Source organism: Pangasianodon hypophthalmus, chromosome 5 (assembly GCF_027358585.1).
Source record: "Pangasianodon hypophthalmus isolate fPanHyp1 chromosome 5, fPanHyp1.pri, whole genome shotgun sequence".
Lineage (NCBI taxonomy): Eukaryota > Metazoa > Chordata > Actinopteri > Siluriformes > Pangasiidae > Pangasianodon > Pangasianodon hypophthalmus.
The window spans coordinates 7,660,279-7,683,871 of NC_069714.1; the positions used below are offsets into that span (position 1 = coordinate 7,660,279).

Sequence of the window (23,593 nt, forward strand, 5' to 3'; positions counted from 1 at the left end):
ATGTCTCTGATTTGCATATGTGTGAGTGGAAGAAAAGCTAGCAGTTAAAATGTCTGACTGTCCATCGCAGAGCCGCGAGACAGACAGCAGCAGCAGCGACTATATTTTTGGGTAAATATTAATATTAAATTATTAATAAAATATTAATTTTCGTCAAATATTATCGCATAATGTGCGCACTGATTTCTTGAGAAGTGATGGAGAAACAGCATTAAAAAGTTTTTCTGGGTTTAATTTTGGAGGGAAGGGGGATTGCTCCCATAACGTAGAATACATTTACAGGCTGTATGCATTAATATTTTTCTCGTGCTTCCAGGGTCATAATTACTCACATCTTAATGTTATATTCTGTTAAGACATTCGCATTAGCACGCACAACAAGTGAATTTCAATGAATGCAAGCTATTGCTCAGTTAACCCAAGAAAGAAGTTTGGTCAATAGTGCCAAATAAACAAGGCAACCAACTGCATTCAACAAAACATTTTATTATATAATATATCCAGGGAGAGGGTAGAAAAGTTTTTCCTTGAATGGATCTTCATAGAAACTCACTCGACCTCCTACAGGGAGAGAAAGATGGCAGAAAGGTACTGTACAGTATATAGATAAATATGGTACGGTGTTGAAGCCATTTTTTGTTGTAGTTATATAATTGTCCATTGGGTGGCACTCTGGTGTAGAATACCCATGGTACATCAGGGCAATTGGATAATGAGACAGCAGATGTGTGTATTGGTAGTGGGGAAGCACACAGTTTTTGACCGTTTTAGGTCGTGCTTCATTATGTTAAACAGGCTTTTTGGATTATGTGTTGGACCGTGTTGAACAGTATGCTGTATCTACAAGGTATGGAGTTTGTGTGGACTTTTTGTGAACTAAACAAAATGACACCACAGGAAGCTAATTGAAGCAATGTTTATTCATTGAAGCACAATAAAGAAAGAGACTATTTGCATCTTACATCTGTTTGCATAGACTCTAATTTTCTACGCGTCAACTACTTGCTTACTCCTATTACCAATACCAGCAGTTTAATGGAAAGTTGCTACATACGGTCTTGTACTAAGTGTTGCTAACTTAAACAAAAATTCTAATCACTGAAGATAAACTTTGTGTGTTAACGAATGCCAATAACTGCAATTAATTTGAGGTAAGTGTAGGCCAACTGACATCTGGTTATGGTAGCTAGTAAAGTGTTGCTCATTGCAATTAGAATGTAAGAATCTAGCTATTATCTAATGATAAACATTAACTAAAGCTGGCTACATAAAACACCACTATTGATTAGATTAATGAGAGGTGAGCTAATGCGTTAAAATGTTAAAAAATGCAGTGATTTCATTATCTTAACAGTGAGTGAAATGAATGGGGTTCACTGCTGAAACTAGTCAGTGTTTATAACTATCTGTTGCCCCACGACATGCGTCACTTCCGCATTCCCCGATTACAGCAGAAGTCTATGGCAGTATCGCAACTCTCTATGGCAGTATCGCAACTCTCTATTTCAATGGAGCTGGGTAAAATTAGGTCTCTAACAGTTGGTGGATTCGACATTTGAATGATTCCGCACATGTTTCTAGAAGCTCCGCCCCCAGGACCTGGAGTAGAGTGTCTATAAAATAACTGACAGGAGGCGCATCCAAACACAAACAAGTATTCCAGACCGGAAGTCAGTTTTGTAAACAGGTTTTCTCAGAAAATTAATAAATTTATGATAAGGCCATGCCTTAATCTTTTTTTATAAATAATGTTGTAGATATCTTCCAGGTTATTTGTACAAGTAAAGATTAAAAATTCGACTGTTGCACCTTTAAGTAAGTGATATCTGCTGTTTCTGATGTAAAAGATGACTGTAAATGAGGTCATAACGTGTCTCCCTAAAACTCCTCCTATTAAGGAAGTGCTGAGTCTGAGACGACGGCAGTCCTTCATAAACAGCCTGCAGTGTTCTGCTCTGGGGAGTTTAGTTTTATTCTCACTTTGTGAAGAAATCTAAATCTCATTTTCGGCACTGTGAAAGGAAGTGATTACTAACTGGACCTACAAAGTTATTTGTTTAACCTGAAAGAAACCTGAATTCAGGGTGTGAATGCTTTGCACCAAAGTGAAAGTGAAATTCTAAGCATTTGGATTGGAGAGAACAACAACAGCAGTAAAATAAAATGGCTTATAAGTTTTCAGAGGAGGATTTCTCCTGTCCTGTGTGCTGTGAAATCTTCAAGGATCCTGTTTTTATACACTGCAGTCACAGTGTGTGTAAAGTGTGTTTGCAGCAGTTCTGGGAGACCAAAGGATCCAGAGAATGTCCTGTTTGTAGGAGGAAGTCATCTATGTCTGATCTTCCCACAAACCTGGCCTTAAAGAACCTGTGTGAGACTTTCTTACAGGAGAGAAGTCAGAGCTCTTCATCAGCATCTGAAACAGTCTGCAGTCTGCACAGTGAGAAACTCAAACTCTTCTGTCTGGACGATCAACAGCCGGTGTGTGTGGTGTGTCAGACTTCAAGAAAACACACCAACCACAAATTCTGCCCCATTGAAGAGGCAGTAACAGACTGTAAGGTAAATAAAATGTACCTGTGAGGTCATGTGTCACTTTAAAGAAAAAAAAGAAAAAAAAGTTCATTCTAACTAACAATGTCTATGGGTTCAATATTCCATTTGATTTTTGACCAGTTAATTCATATAATTACTAAATGTGAGTCTGCCATTCCATCATATTCGGATTTTCACCATCTGAAGTGTCACTTACATGAACAGGAACAGATCTTCCATGTTAGACTAAAGCAGTGTACACCAATAAACCCAGATCCTATGAGTCTAATCTTTTCATTATTTTCTTCTGCACTTGGTGCATTTTAAAAGCTCTTCTGAATGCTTGTAAAAGAGAGTATAGCTATTACTGTCTCATGTTCTTTAAAAACACATACTGAACATTATACAGTTAAATCCTCTCAGTGAGCAGTGATCTGAGTTAACGATGTGTAAAGTAAGAGCTGAAACACAGAGTCTCCATGCAGTGTGTTGATTTGTTTCAGGAGGAGGTCAAAACTGCACTGAAGCCCCTACAGGAGAAACTGAAGATCTTTAAAGACTGTAAACTGAACTGGAGTCAGACTGCAGAACATATAAAGGTTAGAATCAATAACATGGGTTTGATATTATGATCATATTTTGCATCATTGCATAGTCAGTTATATTTCATTTAATTTCCTCTTCATTGCAGATTCAGGCCCAACACACAGAGCGGCAGATTAAAGAGGTGTTTGAGAAGCTTCACCAGTTTCTACGAAATGAAGAGGCAGCCAGGATCGCTGCACTGAGAGAGGAAGAGGAGCAGAAGAGTCAGATGATGAAGGAGAAGATTGAGAAGCTGAGCAGAGACATATCATCTCTTTCAGACACAATCAGAGACATAGAAGAGGAGATAAGTGCTGAAGACATCTCGTTCTTACAAGTGAGGATCGTTTAGTCAGTATTTAGAAAGTAAAACTTCTTGCCATCATCAGAAACATCACATTTCAGTCGTGTAAAAATGTAAATCATATCCACTGATATTTACTTTGTTGTTTTACAGAACTACAAGGACACAGTGAAAAGGTGAGTGATGTGGTTCCTGTCTCTCTCGTTCTCTGTGTTTCTGAATCCAAACCCACAGCAACACTGACTCCTGAATGTTTTTGCAGAGCCCAGTGCACACTGCAGCATCCAGAGGAGCTTTCAGGAGCACTGATCCATGTGGCAAAACATCTGTCCAACCTGAAGTTCAGAATCTGGGAGAAGATGCAGGATGCCGTCCAATACAGTAAGACTCTTCCTTTCTTTCTTTCTTTCTTTCTTTCTTTGAGTAAGTTTGTGTGTGTGTGTTTGTGTTAAACGAAAAAAAAAACTCTGTTCTTCTTTCCCCACTGTTTTTCTATTTTATTAATTATACTAAAGTGGTCTTTATAAAGATATGTTTCATTTGTGTAATGTAAAAACATTATTATTATTATTATTTAGAATTATTATTATTATTATTATTATTATTTACATACATGTGTTTGCCTTCCATTTGAAACTCATGTAACGTTATGGATCTTTTATTTTGAAATCTTTTTTTTTTTTTCATTATGAAACAGTGTGACGTAATAGAACTTTTATTTTGAAATCCTTTTTCATTTTGAAGCAGTGTAACGTAACAGAACTTTTATTTTGAAAGGCTTCTATTCCGACTGCACAGAGTTTGAAGCTTTGAGCAGAGGGACTGAAAACGTGGAGCGATGCAGCAGCTTACAAAAGTTTTAGAGTTACAATTGTTATAAAGATTGTTTACATTTGTAATTTAAACACACCCCGAAAAGGGCACACGGCATGTTGTATATGTTTATTAATTAATTTTGTAATTACAGTTATAGTTTCTTTGGTTTAGGCAAATGTTAGCTAGTTCCATGCTAATGTAATGTTTAAGTTAGCTTAGCTCCATCGAAACGAAATGTAAAAAGGGAAGCTAATGAAATGGAAAAGCATGTACAGTGACACTGTGTGTGTGTGTGTGTGTGTGTGTGTTTTCAGCACCTGTAACTCTGGACCCCAACACTGTTCATCCTAAACTCATTGTATCTGATGATCTGACCAGTGTGAGACTCAGTGATGAGGAACAGAAACTTCCTGATAATCCAGAGAGATTTGATGAATATTGCTGCATCCTGGGCTCTGAGGGCTTTAACTCAGGGACACACTGCTGGGATGTTGAAGTTGGAGACTGTACACACTGGATTGTGGGTGTGATGACAGAATCTACTCAGAGGAAGGGGAATGTATTCTCCAGAAGTGGAATCTGGTGTGTGGAGTATTATCATTGTGAATATGTAGCAGGTTTTACACCACAGCCTTTCACTCTCCTCTCAGTAGCACAGAAACTCCAGAGGATCAGAGTGCAGCTGGACTGGGACAGAGGAAAGCTGTCATTCTCCGACCCTCTCACTAACACACACATACACACTTTCACACACACATTTACTGACAAATTACTGCCATTCCTATATGTTTATGGTAAAGAATCTCCTCTAAAGATCCTCCCACTTCAGTGCTCTGTAAGAGTGAATCAGATCAGTTAGAGCTGATATTGTTTTATTCCGGTTCATTAATGAAATATTGCAGATTAAAACATTTATGTTCTTTGTGAAAGTTTGTTTTTACAGAAGCACTGAACAGTTTATTGTGAAATGTTTTTTCAAGAGCTATGACGTTATTTCGACTCGTCAGTTAAATTAATATAATGTCAAAACTGGAAATATTGATAGAATATCTTATTCTGAGTACTAAAAAATATAATATCTCAAAATACTGATACATCTTGAAATTCCTGTTTATTAAATGACTAAATCTTTTTCCCAAAACTTTCAGTTCAGTGCTTCCACAAACAAACAAACCACAGGATGAAATTAAAATTATAAACGTGTGTTTAAATGTAGAATTTGAAATCTGAAATAGATTTAATTTTAAAGATGTATTTTAAATCATTTTAAATAAACTGAGACTTTGAAAGCTCGTGTCTTTACTGTATTTGTAAATTTTAGGCTAATTGTAGAGATTTATGTTTATTTTGTTCTCGTTCTTAAACAATATTCACCAAGATTGTGTGTTATTGTCTCCTTCTGAGTCAGGTTTAAGCTAGTTTTAAGTTCTTATTCCCACTATTATATCTATCAGTAGCCTCATTATGGTCTCATATATAACAGGACTAGTCACACTGGGAGAATATTAAAGGACTTAAACATGGAAATAAAACACAACAAATATTTTGGCATGCTGGTCATTTTTGCAGGAGAATCCACTGGAGAAATAAACAACTTTTGTTAACACTTTCTATGAAGCGCATGCTCATAATGAATTATAGCCCATGTATAATCATTTATAAGCAAGTATTACTGTTCTATAATACATTTATAAAGACACATCAAGCCCTATACTTCATTATAATAAGTTATAGTTACATTTATATTATTGTTATAATTACTTATAAGTGATACACTTGCTTTTTCAATGTCCATACTCATAATGCATTATACACTGATTTAGACGTATTAATTAGTCAGTCTTATGGTTCCATGAATGTATTTATAAAGATACAGGCTGCATTATTATAATGTTATTCTATTATAGTTATGTTGCAGGTCCTACCTCCGGAGACCCGTGGACAGATTACTGTGAATACAGGAAACAAAGAAGAGAAACGGGAATCGCGTCTGCTCTCTGCCAGCTCCTCTGTTTGTGTTTTTATTGTTACATCAATATGCAGCATTTAACAAACAATTGTTGTTTGAACATAAGATTTTAAATGCTTTATTTTTTATTTCATTGTGCCTCCTTCTTAAGTTGCTTTACACTGTCTCTTTCTCATTAAGTCTATTCAAGCATAAATCTTCCACACCGTATGACAGTTGTGATGATGCACAGTAAGTACTCTTATTCACTGCTCTTGACTACGCCACTCCGATTTTATTTGGTGGGAGATCCCAGGCCATGTAAAGGGTTTTCCCACATGGCTATTCAAATCAATCAATATCCTTACAGCTAAATTACTATAAACACAATTTCAATTTCTTTAATCTCAAGTAGCTTCACTTAAAAGTGGGATCAATTTACTTATACAAAATGGAAACAAATAACCACGGAGGATATCACAAAAAAAGAAATTAACACGAAAAAAGATAGATTAATACAATACACCCAAAAAAAAAAAAAAAACTTCCATTTTCACACACAACACCTCAAAGCATAAAATAAACCAAACCACTTTACACATGTGAATGAGAGTGAATATGCTTCCTCCCTATATAGTTACAATAAGTAAAGCTGCCAGTAATAGCCTAGTTGACATACAGCAGTCATGGGCCAACAACAACAACAACAAAAAAAAAAAGAAACAAAATAGGACAATTCACAAAAAAACAACAAAACACAAAAACAAAATCAAGGCAGGGAAACAGTGATCAACTGAGCTAGACAGCAACAACTCTATTAAAAAAAAAAAAAAAAAAAAAAAGAGAAAACATTAAGCAACAAAACACAATTTGTCAACCCATGTTATACAATCCCACATTCTCAGTCAGGACAACTAATTTAATTACAATCAATATTAAAATGCTAGGTATCCTAGCCTCAGAATAAAAATTAAAATAAATACCTTTGAAGCTTTTAGCTGATCACACGCCATTAAACGGCTACAATCATCACCATAGACGTAGTGCAGTATGCTGTACCATTCGTTCAGCATCTGCCACTCATCCAGCCCAAGATAACCAGCATGAGAGAATTTAAGACATCTACAATCAACTAAAAGCAATCACATAATTAAAAATTACTTCTTGACAAAAGAAAGTACTACAAAAAAATGATTCACTTTAACAGTCGATCAATCGTCAACACTCACATGCAATACGCAGTGTCGATATTTCAGTATACACCAATTATTCAATTCAGAATAACCAGCATGAAAATGTCTGAGGCACACATCCAAAAGTCAACTAAAAAAACAATTGCATGATTACACACCATAACATCATCCCATACAGTTTACCTGATCATAAGTCAATGGCTTTTAACCAGCGACGCGTAGGCCAGCACTAATTTAAATACCTCACAGATCTAATCATACAAATGACTGACGAATGAAATACTAACGCTCTCTTCGAAAAGAAGAACATTCATAAAACGACCTACCCAAAATTGTTCTTCCAGCGACAGACAACCACCTGCACGCCAAACAATTGAAACGCAGTTTATATATTAAAGCTGTTTTACACTGTAATGCATTCGTGTAATTTATATTCCACATACAGTATTTCAATATTAATGAAACCAAACAGTAACAGCTGCACAGGCTGCCGTTAACCGTCACTAATCACGTGACCAGAAGGTGCACAAAGCGCAAGTTCAGAGTGAGCTTTCTATTCAGCATTTAAGTATTTTTAACATAACTAATAAACACTTTTATCTCGGATTACATAAATAACAACAGATTTGGTTAAAAATATAAAGTTTACAGAATTATATACATCACTTGTATCGTCTCTGTGCCCTGCATGACACTTTTCACAAATAACATGTCAGATTTCCAAAATGTCTCTCAACTATAGCACAATATACACTTCGCTTCGACTCATGTTATGTTATTTGTACAAACACTTCAATAATTTTACCTGTAAATACAGGAAATAAAGAAGAGAAACAGAGAAACAGATGGCCTCTATACGCGATCTTCCCGTTTTAAAATAAAAGTCTCTGCTCGGATTGTTCATAGAAAAAGGTCTTTTTATAAAATCGTGTACACACTTTCTGTGGGTACCACACTCATAATGATTTATTAGTAATGCAGATTTATTTCAATACCCAGTAAGTGAATTATTTTATACTGTTGTTGATAGATGTGTTGTGCTGCCTTAGAAATATTTATTCTGAGTGGTAATACAATTACTGACCTTTGTAAATGTGTCATTGATGGCTTTAAGTAAAGTGAAATCATAGGATGTAATTTCCATAATGCAAATGTTGTCATGAAGTCATGAAGATGTGCTCATTATGTGTTATAATTGCCTTTAAAATAGTCTTTTAAGTTTAATGGATGGGAAATCTACATCAAGAGGAGACATACTCTTAGAAATTCTTCAGACTCCATACAGGTTACATCAACAAGGAATAATAATTATTTTTTTATGGGTACCAGCTCATGTAGGGGTGGAACGTAACGAAGAAGCAGATGATATGACCAAAAAAGCTTTAAAGCATCCGGAAATAGATATATTATTAAGCAAATCAGAAATTAAAGGGTTAATTAAAGGAGCAGTAAAGGGAATGTGGCAAGAGATGTGGGATAAGGAGGATAAGGGAAGACATCTGTATAGGACCCAAAGGGTAGCAGGGAACGAGAGAGCGGTTTGTGGCAATAGAAGTGATGATACTGTTATTTCACTTCTCCGAATAGGGCACACTGCACTAAATCAGACACTAAATATCATTGGTAAACATGATATGGGCTTGTGTAACACATGTGGACTTCCAGAGATGGTGGAGCATGTGCTTGTACAGTGGATTGGATATAATAGTGAAAGAGCCTGGCTTGCAAAACAAGTCCTTAGGTTTAAGTGGCTTAAGTACCATATTCATTAATTTTTGTTAGTTTTACTCTAACTAAAATGGCATCTAGTTTTAGTGGAAAATAACATTTTAGTTGAAATGCAAAATTAAAACAAATGTTCAAACACTTTAATTTATTATTTTAAACATGTGGCAACATTTACCAGATGTGTTGTTACAGAAAGAGCATATTCACAACGTGATTTACACATCCTGACTATCATGTATAGTTGTGCATTCGTGGCATTTTGTGCAGATGCAGGTTGTAATATTGCGTTACATATTGTAATGATGCCTTATTTATGTTTTCTCTCTCAGTAATTGCTGAAGCTGAGCAGGATAAGATTAATTTCTAATTAAAATTACAGTTTATTAAGGTGGAATTTTATGAATGATTATTTAACAGTGCAGCACCTTTACTGCTGCCACTGTGTGAGTGATTTTCACCAACATTTATTTACTATGATAAAGACCCAGGCCATTTTTGCTACATTTTTCCCTTGCAATATTTATCTTCGGCTGTGATTTTACCACACACTTGCTGTAACTGTACAGTTATTTTGATGGTAATTTAATGTAATTTTACCAGCAGTTATTTCTAATCTTGCTGGAATTTTGCAGCAATCAAATATTTGTTTACTGTGATTCGACTGTGATTTTGCAATATTAATATTTATTTACTATTGGAAAATTACTGTATACAGTAAGTGCAGTAAATATTTTAAAGAAAAGTGCTGTATATTTATAATACTGGCAACTAAAATTACCTGTAACTTATTGTGCATTTTACAGTACACAGCTTCAGTGTAAACATGCAGTATGCTGCTGTGTATCTATAGCAATACCTGACATGTTTTACAGCTATGCAGTATTCAGGAACCGTAAAATTACAGAAAAAAATACTGTTTATGCACAATTGATTAGTAACAAATTAGAGTAAGAGGTGTTAATATCAGTTTATTTAGCAAAACTGTAAAAAAGAAAAAACTGTATGCTGTATATTGACTATTCATTTATGGGAGCAGCCTATTGAAAGTTGTACATCTACAACTAAATCTAGAAAATAATTAGTGGGCCACATGTAAAGTAACCAGCGAACAAAAACTATTTTGTCGTAATACATTTACTGTATTAACAAAGTAAGACTTTTTTAAGTTCATCCATCCTGCATATTAACATTTATAATTAACATGTGATCTTCAACAGCGTCCAAGGTTTATTCTATAACAAATTCTGAGTTTCTATGTCTGACAACAAATTAGCACCAGAATCACTAAACACATCACAAATATGTAAATACTAACATATTTAATGCGTTTCAGGCTGTAGCTTTCTTTTAAAGTGAGACGTGACAATTCCAACTGACTTGACGTCTTTTACACCTTTTCAGTGAGCACAGTGTGTGAATTGGACAGAGAGGTGCTTACGTTATACCTATACTAAACAGATGTCTTGCTCATGTGTCTGCTGTACATTTTAGATTATTACCTAAGAATCAATAAACTTCAAACAAATGCTAACTTATATAGAAGTGGTACAGGTTTTTAATCAGGAGCAAATAATTTAAAAAAAAAATTAAAAAAAAGACAGGAAGCTGGACACACTGCCAGGCTCCAGGTATTCTTTATATTCTCTGAGTCTTAAGTCAATTCATTTAGGTGCAAAGGAGCTTCAGAAGGGTACCATACCATGTCAGAAGGGGTCTGGTATGATTGTGAGCAGGTGTTTGTCCCTGATGGATCTCCCACCTTTAAAACAATGTAAGGGCTTTAAAATTCTGTACTATTTTAACAGTGTAATGTTTATTACTTAAATTTCACAATTATGCTCATTGCATTTTAAATTGTTAGATGGATAGTTAATAGAAACATGTAGTTGCCTCAGAAGCAGCCTTCTTCTCAAGCCTTTGCCTGGTTTTGACTGGTATCCTGGACACACTGCCAGGCTCCAGGTATTCTTTATATTTTCGTTTCGGCATCTATACAGAAAAATTTAACTGAATAGCCTGGAACAAGTATTATAAGTATAAGTTTTATCAATGTAAAGATTGAGGAAGTTGTTAGTGTTAACATCTAAAAATTATCAGCAGGACATTTTGTATCTTGTTCGCTGGGAAAACTCATATTATAAAGCTCAGGTACTTTTGATAAAAGGTAAGGTTAAGTTTTAGATAAAGTAAATTGGCTTCGAGTAACATAAATTCAGCTGCCTACCTGAGCTGACTAGAAAGCTAGAAATCTACTTACATTAACTGTGGCTTGGTTTATCACCTCCAGAGACCCGTGAAGAGATGGAAGAGGAATTAGCCAGCCCCTCCAAACAGATACGAATAGCAAAAATCCTTAGTCAGGATGATGACAAGGACGAAACAGCAACTGCAAAAGAAAAAGGAGCACTGAAGTAGAAAAGCGTATGTGTTAATTAAGAACTTACTTTGGTTTTCAAAACCTGTGAAAATGACTTACCCATTTATTGAGATGTACGTTTTCTCGTCGTCTAGTGACATACTGTTCTCAAATGAATCACCCTTTGGGATCGTTTTTTAATGAATCTTTCTGAATCCAACTCACTTGGCAGTTCATCCGATTCGCTTCAGTTTATAGTCTGACTCCAAAATGAATCAAAACTCATTATCGAGATTATCGAAATGATCCCAACAGCACGTTGCAGCGTTATGATGAGGTGAGATTCATAGTCGCGAATCGGTTCATTTAAACTCTTCAGTGAATTGGGCTGTTTCAGCACGACAAGGTTTAACTATTATTAGCCGAATAATATACATACACATCAGAGTTTGTTTTTAATTTATTATTGTTTTTTATGCTAATATATATTCATAATTATTTATAATGCACGTTATAGTTGTAAACACTCGTACATTATAAAACTTACCTATCTGTTATAACTTTATAGAATATAATGTATTAAAACATATTATCATCACCCAATTTGATGTCTTATGTCTTGTCATGACACCATGAATAACATGTGGCAATATAATGCATTATAACTGCGGTTACAAGTATTAATGAGAATATATAATGCATTGTGTATTATAAGACATTAGGAAGACCTTTATAATGGATGTAATGGATTATACAGGTGTCAAGAAAAGTCTTAAAGGGATAGCTCACAGAAAAATGAAATTCACTGTCTTGTTGTTCCAAACCTGTATGACTTTATTTCTTCAGTGGAACATTAAAGATAATGTTGAGCAGAATGTTAGTGGCTGACAGCCTCAGTCACCATCTTTTTTTCTTTTCTTTTTTTCCCCCCATACAATGAAAGCGAATAGTGACTAAAGCCATCGGTCTCTAACATTCAAACATAACAGAATTCAACCTTTGCAGGAGCCTGGATTGGCCATTCATTACCATTTTGTACAAGGTCTTTGTTACATTTCTGTTGATAATAATGATGATGCTTTACGGAAAACCCTAAAGACAGTTGAGGCATCTGAAAAAAGAAAAAGCCTTTTGCAAATCCTTGAAGAGAGAAAGTCAAGGAAGAGAAAGGCCCCACTATTACAGACAGACCCAAAGAAAAGGAAAGAGGAGTTTTCTGACAGTGAAGATGGTGATGACGGAGCAGTTCAAAAAATATATGAGAACTTACAAATAAAATACTGCTCCATAAAGAAACAAAAACAAGACTTACAAGAAGAGCTGTCAGAGTGCAAACAAAAGTAAGAGTTTCTGAATAATAAAAGTTTTCCATTTGTTTCAAACACAAGTAGCCTATAATAAGAGATTCTAAATAATGAAAGTTTAGCAGTAATTTTCAGAATATTAGTAGTTTATATCAGAAACCGATAAGCAAAACTTAAATTTCTTCTCTGTTTCTTATTCTGTACAACATTAAAGATGTGCTGAATTAGAAAAGGAAAAGGAGGAGCTTGTTGCAGAGCTGGCTACATACAGAAGTCTCAACGTTACACTGCAGCAGAATATAAATGAAGTGCTGCAAAGAGCCTTCTTAAAAACAAGTATTGTTCCAAAACATTTACATTACATTCAGAAAGTATTCAGACCCCTTCATTTTCTCCACATTTTGCTATGTTGCAGTCTTATGATAAAATGCTTTAAATAATTTTTTTCACATAATCCTATACTCCATCAGGTTGGATGGGGACCGTCAGTGGACAGCCATTTTCAGGTCTCTCCTCTCAGGACTGATTGGGCTCAAGTCCGGGCTCTGGCTGGGCCACACAGGGACATTCGCAGAGTTGTCCCTAAGCCACTCTTGTGTTGTTTTGGCTGTGTGCTTACCATAAATTCTGGTTTTTGCTTTGGCATTACGGGGTATGGATTGTAGATAAAAAAAACTTAAGGCATTTTAGCATACGGCTGCAACATAACAAAATGTGAAATACTGAAGGGATCTGAATACTTTCTGAATCCACTGTGTATATAGAGGCCTAAATACATTTATCCCCATCATTGTCTGTTTGGTTGCAGGTCCATCTTTTCTTAAAGACAATGGAACCTCCACACCTGATGAGATCACACCTGATAAATGTACATGTGAGGAGAGAACACCTGATGAGCTGCTTAATACTAGTTCAGAGGGCAACAACCCACCTCTGAATCAAGAATCAAAAAGCCTTTATGAAGTAACAGATGGCAAGGTACATTAGTTCAATTGTCACACCTTTTTTACACCACTTCTTCTAAACTTCAGTCCATTTTTTTCAATACATGAATACATCAAAAAAGTTCACTTTCCCCCCAATAATGTCAATTTTAGTCCCTTATTCAAATCTATATTATGTCGTATGTTTTACATGACCATTTTCCACCCTCTTTCTCTGACCCTCAGAATTAAAGAGACATTTTTGTTACTGCTCATTTAAAGAGATAGTTAAAATAAAAATGAAAATTCTGTCATATTCTGTTCAAGTTTAGGTGTTTTGTTTTGTTTTTTTTTTGAGCAGGGTTGTGGTCTGACTGAGGGAGAATGACCTGTGGGGTGGAGTCTTTCGTTCCTATTAAAGTGGAACTTGCCAAGCAAGGACACAAGGGTTTCAAAATGCTTTAAAAGTTAAACAATTATTGTGTGACTTTAACTTGATGGGGAAGTGTCTACACTCCAGTGTTTTCTGTTAAATTTAATAGCTTGATTAAATTTAAATTTTACACAATAAGTAGTTGTGGGTAAGTATTTTCCTTCTAGTGGAACGAGGGGGGGAAATAGCAAGAAGGGAGAAGAGTAAATGGAAAAGAAAAGTGAAAAATAAGTATGAGGGACGTCAATATAAACACTACTGCTTCGGGTTAGCTTAGCTACACCTGAGAGTTTGTTTACAATATGGCACTGGCAGAGTGCGCATGTTCAGAGTTGAACCGGAAGAGTCTCCCAGGACTTCAGGGTCTGATCGTTGCTGTGACAACCAACACAGACAGTAGTTCGCTAGCGCACTGCTTGAGGCACACAGTTTAAGCACTTTTATAAGAAATGTCGGTGCATTCCGACGTTACGCAAATAAACACCACTTGTAGCCCGCTTTAAGGCGTGGCGCTTAAAACTCAGTTTGTTAAGTGAAATAAAAATTTAAGAGGCAGGTTCACTGCAACTAATACACTAACAATAATGCGATCTCGGCGGATCTGACATTTCCGTGCCAGCTTCTCTAGACACACAAACACAGCAGGGCTTCTTCTCTGCTGGTGACACAAATTTAAAGATCCTACATCTGACTGAGATCCAGTTCATCCCACTGGGAATTAGAGCATTCTGGGTCTTGTGTCCTAAACTGTGACTTTAACAGATTCCAGGAATTAAATCATTATTCTCAGTTCAGAAGAATGAAATTCATCACTGGATAAATTTGTACGAAAATTACATTTAATTAATCTGTAGTCAGTGCTTAAACATAAGTAAGCATTATCTGCTGTTTCTGATGTAAATGATGACTGTAACAGGTCATAATGTGTCTCTCTAAAACTCCTCCTATTAAGGAAGTGCTGAGTCTGAGACAACTGCAGTCCTTCATAAACAGCCTGCAGTGTTCTGCTCTGGGGAGTTTAGTTTTATTCTCGGTTTAGGGAGAAATCTGAGTCTCATTTTCAGCACCGTGAAAGGAAGCGATTACTAACCGGAGCTACAAAGTTATTTGTTTAACCTGAAAGAAACCTGAAATCAGGGTGTGATTACTTTTTATCAGAGTGAAAGTGAAACTCTGAACTCTCGGACTAGAGAGAAAAACAACAGCAGTTAAATGGCTTGTAAGTTTTCAGAGGAGGATTTGTCCTGTCCTGTGTGCTGTGAAATCTTCAAGGATCCTGTTGTTCTGCTCTGCAGTCACAGTGTGTGTAAAGTGTGTTTGCAGCAGTTCTGGGAGACCAAAGGATCCAGAGAATGTCCTGTTTGTAGGAGGAAGTCGTCTCTAGAAACCCCTCCCATAAACCTGGCCTTAAAGAACCTGTGTGAGACTTTCTTACAGGAGAGAAGTCAGAGATCTTCATCAGCGTCTGAAACAGTCTGCAGTCTGCACAGTGAGAAACTCAAACTCTTCTGTCTGGATGATCAACAGCCGGTGTGTGTTTTGTGTGTCAGACTTCAAGAAAACACACCAATCACAAATTCTGCCCCATTGACGAGGCAGCAACAGACTGTAAGGTAAATAAAATGTACCTGTGAGGTCATGTGTCACTTAAAAAAAAAAGAAAAAGAAGTTTATTCTAACTAACAATATCTATAGATTCAATATTACATTAGGTTTTTGATCAGTTAATTCATATAACTACTAAATGTGAGTCTGCCATTCCATCATATTCGGATTTTCACCATCTGAAGTGTCACTTACATAAACAGGAACAGATCTTCCATGCTAGACTAAAGCAGTGTACACCAATAAACCCAGATCCTATGAGTTTAATCTTTTCATTATTTTCTTCTGCACTTTGTGCATTTTAAAAGCTCTTCTGAATGCTTGTAAAAGAGAATATAGCGATTACTGTCTCATGTTCTTTGAAAACACATATTGAACATTGTACAGTTAAATCCTCTCAGTGAGCAGTGATCTGAGTTAATGATGTGTAAAGTAAGAGCTGAAACACAGAGTCTCCATGCAGTGTGTTGATTTGTTTCAGGAGGAGCTGAAAACTTCACTGAAGCCCCTACAGGAGAAACTGAAGATCTTTAAAGACTGTAAACTGAACTGGTGTCAGACTGCAGAACATATAAAGGTTAGAATCAGTAACATGGGTTTGATATTATAATCATATTTTACATCATTGCATAATCAGTTATATTTCATTTAATTTCCTCTTCACTGCAGATTCAGGCCCAACACACAGAGCAGCAGATTAAAGAGGCGTTTGAGAAGCTTCACCAGTTTCTACGAGATGAAGAGGCAGCCAGGATCGCTGCACTGAGAGAGGAAGAGGAGCAGAAGAGTCAGATGATGAAGGAGAAGATTAAGAAGCTGAGCAGAGACATATCATCTCTTTCAGACACAATCAGAGCCATAGAAGAGGAGATTAGAGCTGAAGACGTCTCGTTCTTACAAGTGAGGATCATTTAGTCAGTGTTTATACTGTGAGAAAGTAAAACTTCTTGCCATCATCAGAAACATCACATTTCAGTCTTGTAAAAATGTAAATCGTATCCACTGATATTTGCTTTGTTGTTTTACAGAACTACAAGGCCACAGTGAAAAGGTGAGTGATGTGGTTCCTATCTCTCTCGTTCTCTGTGTTTCTGAATCCAAACCCACAGCAACACTGACTCCTGAATGTTTTTGCAGAGCTCAGTGCACACTGCAGCATCCAGAGGAGCTTTCAGGAGCACTGATCCATGTGGCAAAACATCTGTCCAACCTGAAGTTCAGAGTCTGGGAGAAGATGCAGCACGCTGTCCAATACAGTAAGACTCTTTCTTTCTTTCTTTCTTTCTTTGAGTAAGTTTGTGTGTGTGTGTGTGTGTGTTTGTGTTAAACATAAAAAAACTCTGTTCTTCTTTCCCCACTGTTTTTCCATTTTATTAATTACACTAAAGTGGTCTTTATAATGATATGTTTCAGATATGTTGTGTAATGTAAAAACATTTTTATTATTATTATTTATTTATTATTATGATTATTTAGAATTATTATTATATTATTATTTAGAATTATTATTATTATTATTATTATTATTATTATTATTATATTTACATACATGTGTTTACCTTCCATTTGAAACTCATGTAATGTTATGGATCTTTTATTTTGAAATCATTTTTTTCATTTTGAAGCAGTGTAACGTAACAGAACTTTTAATTTGAAAGGCTTCTCTTGCCGTCACATTGTTCAGAGTTTGAAGCTTTGAGCAGAGGGACTGAATGAAAACATGGAGCGATGCAGCAGCTTACAAAAGTTTTAGAGTTACAGTTGTTATAAAGATTGTTTACATTTGTAATTTAAACACACCCCGAAAAGGGCACACGGCATGTTATATATGTTTATTAATTAATTTCGTAAATATAGTTTTCATTTCTTTGGTTTAGGCAAATGTTAGCTAGTTCCATGCTAATGTAATGTTTAAGTTAGCTCAGCTCCATCGAAACGAAATGTAAAAAGGGAAGCTAATGAAATGGAAAAGCATGTACAGTGACACTGTGTGTGTGTGTGTGTGTGTGTGTGTGTGTGTTTTCAGCACCTGTAACTCTGGACCCCAACACTGTTCCTCCTAAACTCATTGTATCTGATGATCTGACCAGTGTGAGACTCAGTGATGAGAAACAGAAACTTCCTGATAATCCAGAGAGATTTGATGAATATTGCTGCATCCTGGGCTCTGAGGGCTTTAACTCAGGGACACACTGCTGGGATGTTGAAGTTGGAGACTGTACACACTGGATTGTGGGTGTGATGACAGAATCTGCTAAGAGGAAGGGGAATGTATTCTCCAGAAGTGGAATCTGGCATGTGTGGTATTATTGTGGTAAATATGTAGCAGGTTTTACACCACAGCCAGAGACTCTCCTCTCAGTAGCACAGAAACTCCAGAGGATCAGAGTGCAGCTGGACTGGGACAGAGGAAAGCTGTCATTCTCCGACCCTCTCACTAACACACACATACACACTTTCACACACACATTTACTGACAAATTACTGCCATTCCTAAGTGTTTATGGTACAAAATCTCCTCTAAAGATCCTCCCACTTCAGTGCTCTGTAAGAGTGAATCAGATCAGTTAGAGCTGATATTGTTTTATTCCAGTTCATTAATGAAATATTGCAGATTAAAACATTTATATTCTTTGTGAAAGTTTGTTTTTACAGAAGCACTGAACAGTTCATTGTAAAATGATTTTTGAAGAGCTATGACATTATTTCGACTCGTCAGTTAAATTAATATAATGTCAAAACTGGAAATATTGATAGAATATCTTATTCTGAGTACTAAAAAATATAATATCTCAAAATACTGATACATCTTGAAATTCCTGTTTATTAAATGACGAACTCCATCTTTTTCCCACAACTTTCAGTTCAGGGCTTCTACAAACAAACAAACCACAGGATGAAATTAAAATTATAAACGTGTGTTTAAATGTAGAATTTGAAATCTGAAATAGATTTAATTTTAAAGATGTATTTTAAATCATTTTAAATAAACTGAGACTTTGAAAGCTCGTGTCGTTACTGTATTTGTACTTGTTAGTGCTGTGCTGTTAATCCTGGGTGAAATGTTTAGCTGGCTGTGTGTGTTGTGTGTGAAACTGTGCAGTGGAGGAGAATTCAAGCTCTAAGTTTCCCTCCACCAGCAGTTTGTGGTTTTGCAAAGATCAGATGGATTTATTCTTTACAAATTTCCAAAACATAAGATGGCAGTAATAGGCTCATTAATATTCATGAGCGTATCTCCCTTAGCTACCGAGCTTGTTCATCCATTAACTGGTGTGATCACTGAGAGAAACTGGGTGATGTGGAGATACTGGAGCATCTTGATGTTCGGTCGAAATAGATGCTAAGAGTGACAGTTAAACACAAGTGAGAATTATTGTTATAGTCTGACTGTGTATTAGCCATTTTTATATTTAGGCCAATTGTAGAGATTTATGTTTATTTTGTTCTCGTTCTTAAACAATATTCACCAAGATTGTGTGTTATTGTCTCCTTCTGAGTCAGGTTTAAGCTAGTTTTAAGCTCTTATTCCCATTATTATATCAGTAGCCTCATTATGGTCTCATATATAACAGGACTAGTCACACTGGGAGAATATTAAAGAACTTAAACATGGAAATAAAACACAACAAATATTTTGGCATGCTGGTCATTTTTGCAGGAGAATCCACTGGAGAAATAAACAGCTTTTGTTAACACTTTCTATGGAGCCCATGCTCATAATGAATTATAGCTCATGTATAATCATTTATAAGCAAGTATTACTGTTCTATAATACATTTATAAAGACACATCAAGCCCTATACTTCATTATAATAAGTTATAGTTACATTTATATTATTGTTATAATTACTTATAAGTGATACAATTGCTTTTTCAATGCCCATACTCATAATGCATTATACACTGATTTAGACGTATTAATTAGTCAGTCTTATGGTTCCATGAATGTATTTATAAAGATGCAGGCTGCATTATTATAATGTTATTCTATTATAGTTATGTTGCAGGTCCCACCTCCGGAGACCCGTGGACAGATTACTGTAAATACAGGAAACAAAGAAGAGAAACGGGAATCGCGTCTGCTCTCTGCCAGCTCCTCTGTTTGTGTTAGGAGTTGCTATGGAGACGGTACCTATACACGATCTTCCCGTTTTAAAATAAGAGTCTCTGCTCGGATTGTTCATAGAAAAAGGTCTTTTTATAAAATCGTGTACACACTTTCTGTGGGTACCACACTCATAATGATTTATTAGTAATGCAGATTTATTTCAATACCCAATAAGTGAATTATTTTATACTGTTGTTGATAGATGTGTTGTGCTGCCTTAGAAATATTTATTCTGAGTGGTAATACAATTACTGACCTTTATAAATGTGTCATTGATGGCTTTAAGTAAAGTGAAAGCATAGGATACAATTTCCATAATGCAAATGTTAAGAACTCATGAAGATGTGCTCATTATGTGTTATAATTACCTTTAAAATAGTCTAATGAGACAAGCACTGTTTTAAGTGCCCACATTATACATGACAGCAGTCAACCTGGCATTTTAATGTAGTATCCCAAAGTGGATTCTGGGCCTCCCTGACAGATCTGTGATTAAGCTTGTGCTCTCTGTATATGTGAGACTATAATGTCCTAGCTTTTTGTATGTATGTGGGCAATCAGGCACGCCACAATTAGGAACATTTCTGCACAATTTCATGTGCTGTGCACAATCCAAGATTGTACTGCTCTTGTGCCAACAGACTTTACATACAAACATTTTAGAGCTCTGAGCAGCACATTAGTTTATAAGCAAAAAACACATTCTAAGCTTTGAAGACCTACAATGATTTGAGCAACTTTTATTTCTCATACACACATAAAGTAAAATGTTTTTTAATGAAAAATTGCAAATATCTTGCGATTATGTTCACTATGTGCACAAAAGGGCTATCCGCGAATTAGCTAGCTAAAAATCATCTAAGTGGCAGTGTTTCACAAATTAGTTGTTGTTAAATGTCTTTAAGAAAATGTCATTAAACTGTTGGAATTGCTAAAGGAAAATAAATTATATTAAAGCTATCAAGTGCACTAACTGATTTGAAGCCACAACATGCAATAAGATATGATATCTATAGCTTTATCAGTCGCTTAAAAATAAATAGAGAGATTCATACAATCAGTAAAACAGAGCACAACTATAGTGTAAGCTGTTAAGAACTTTTTCTGGTGATAACATTACTGTGTTTCTGCAGAGGTTTTAAAATTCAATGCTGTTAAATAATCTCTTTTTTTTTTTTTTTTAGACCAAAACAGCATAAATCCAGGTGTGTGTATATGCCTGCAAAGCCCTGGTCATCATTCACATCAGCCTCTGTGTTTGAAGGGGCTTCACTGGACTGATTTCTGTCTGCACTCACATCAGTGGAGAAATAATCCCTGATTCATTCACAGGTCTGTTGGCTACATCTCTTTTAACCTGATCGTTAAAATCGTGACCTAATCACACCTAGAGAGGATTTAGATGTCTTTACACAGACTGACTGCTTTTACTGCTGCAGTTATTAAGCTGGCTCTTTACCTGATGTGATCGTTGCAGACTCACGCTAATATGTAGTTAGAGAATAACTTTAAAAAATTTGGGGCTGTTTTTTCCAGAATTAAGCTCTAGTGACTCTCGGGACCGAGTCACATACAGATGTGGCCATTGAGAATGTGCGTGAAAGGAAAAGGGATCCTGCGATTTCATGCGGTATCACGCAGGATCACGCGCATGCTGCGGGCGCAGGAAAGACAAGACCAGTAGGGGGGCAGTCATGTTTCATTTGAACAAACACGGCTTGCTAGTAGGCACAGTAGTTCTGCTAGGACATTTATACTGTATACAGCATATACTCTTTTTTACAAACAGACTGTTTCTTGTCCTGAAGCCCATGATCTGCTTGTGCTTGGCCAGCGGATCTCTGAACCTCTCTGAACCGTTTCACAACAAGCAGCACACTGAACAAATGGACTGTGTGGTCGGTTGATTTAAGAAAAAACATTAGGTATGGTTTACATAAAAATATTACGTTTCTCATCAAAACATGATTTCATTACTTATACTAAACCTAATTTAAACAAATTTCTATTTACAAGATTAAATTATGTAACGTGAGCGTGATCAAGTCACACAGTACAGGTACTATAACTATAGGATTTAAATGAACAGAGCTGAAACGTGTGTGGTAGAATATCACAGCGGTGATGTGGGTGAAGAGACTTTATTAAACTATTCTATTATTAAGCTATTATAAAGACAAAGAAACTAATCTAACACATGAACACATGCACTCACACGTGTAAATAGCAAACACTCAAAAAAATTTGTTGGACTTACATAAAAAAGAAGCGTCAAGTGGTTCCACGCAAGTGTGTTGAGTAGTTTCTACAATTAACAATTTAGTTGTATGGACAAAAGAAATTCAGGTAAAGTTGACAAAATATTTTTGAGTAAATACAAACCATTCAGATTTGTCACTATTACATTTTAGTTATATGCACATTTTACTTAATAATGTTATGTTACATTTATGAATGTTCAATACGTAAGGTGAACACATGGATTTTTTTATTCACTTTATTTGCTCTACAAGTGGAAAACTTAAATAATCACAAGCATATTTTTAGAAACAAAATTAATTCATTTTCTTTGCAAGGTTTTGCAATATATAACTTTCATAGGTCCTTAGAAACAATTAGACCATAACAACATCCATAGTTTAATAGTCAACATTCTTCACAAGGTCTTTTAAAGTGCAACTTCCTTCAAGAATTTTTAATAATCTTACTTAGAAAAATAATACATTAAATTAATGGAATGTCTGTTGAAATTAAGCAGCATGCCCCAAAATGCTGCTGAACTCCATTTCTGATATTTCAGATCTTTTGAGCCAACAATAAAGGTAACATTAAAACTGGCTTCTATTTTTGTAAACAACCACAAACAGCTTAGATGGCACAGTTCGATAAAAAATAAATAAATAAATAAATAAATTAAAAAAAAAAAGAAAGAAAAAAAGTCAAACACCACCATTCTGGTCAATAGCAAACTTCTTACACTGTGTAACTGCCTTCAAATATTGTAATAATCTTGGAGATCTTGCCACAGTTCTTCTGGATTTAGTCTCAGTTTGTTCTGTTTCTTCATGTCATTCCAGACAGACTGGATGATGATGAGATCAGATCTCTGTGTGGAAAAAAAATCTTACTGAATTATTACAATTAATGGCAAAATGAATGTTTGGAAATGTAAACTGATATTTCCTACTGACACACTACAGCAAAAGATAGAAATAACTGACTTAAAACCATTTTTTTAGCTGGTGAATATACTAGTGTTCTAATAATTTTGGCCACCACTGTATTTCTTGAGTATATTGTGAATATATATATATATATATATATATATATATATATATATGTGAATTTTGCCCATATGAGCCCTGTATTGTATTGTCTAGTGATTTTGGGGGGTATTTCTCACTTTAAATATTCACAAAAGACTGCCTGAGAACACTTACTGCATACTCCTTCATGAGGTTTTCATAGTCTTCATTAAGATACACAGAAAGTGCTCTGAGAATGCAAGCTCTCCGAGTTGAGATGGTATCATTCTGTAGAAGATTAGTGACATTAAGTATAGACAATGACAAAACACCATGCTGAAGTGGAAATTGTTCACAAGCATCATAAATACAGATAACAAACCTCATCAATGGCAGCCTTTAGTTTGCAAATTTTACGTCTTGCAATTCCTCCTTTTCTTCGGTGGATGCCAGACAGCTTGCTTGTGTAACATTCCAGTTTTGACATAAATGTCTGAATTAGTGGGA

The 23,593-nt window shown here is 35.5% G+C and overlaps 1 protein-coding gene, 1 long non-coding RNA gene and 1 pseudogene across 2 annotated transcripts; all 3 read left to right on the forward strand.

The window, feature by feature from the left end:
* The first annotated feature begins 1,914 nt into the window (after positions 1-1,914).
* LOC113534870 (E3 ubiquitin-protein ligase TRIM35-like) lies at positions 1,915-6,902 on the forward strand. The gene is made up of 6 exons (XM_026927839.3): positions 1,915-2,562; positions 3,039-3,134; positions 3,227-3,457; positions 3,578-3,600; positions 3,687-3,805; positions 4,555-6,902. The coding sequence occupies exons 1-6, from the start codon at positions 2,164-2,166 to the stop codon at positions 5,097-5,099; spliced, it is 1,413 nt and encodes a 470-aa protein (XP_026783640.3). The 5' UTR covers positions 1,915-2,163; the 3' UTR covers positions 5,100-6,902.
* Positions 6,903-11,231: 4,329 nt separating this feature from the next.
* Positions 11,232-20,122, forward strand: LOC113547058 (E3 ubiquitin-protein ligase TRIM35-like; annotated as a pseudogene).
* A 923-nt stretch (positions 20,123-21,045) lies between these two features.
* LOC128318408 (uncharacterized) lies at positions 21,046-21,440 on the forward strand. The gene is made up of 2 exons (XR_008301796.1): positions 21,046-21,173; positions 21,378-21,440. It is a non-coding gene; the product is annotated as an uncharacterized LOC128318408 (long non-coding RNA).
* Positions 21,441-23,593: the final 2,153 nt, after the last annotated feature.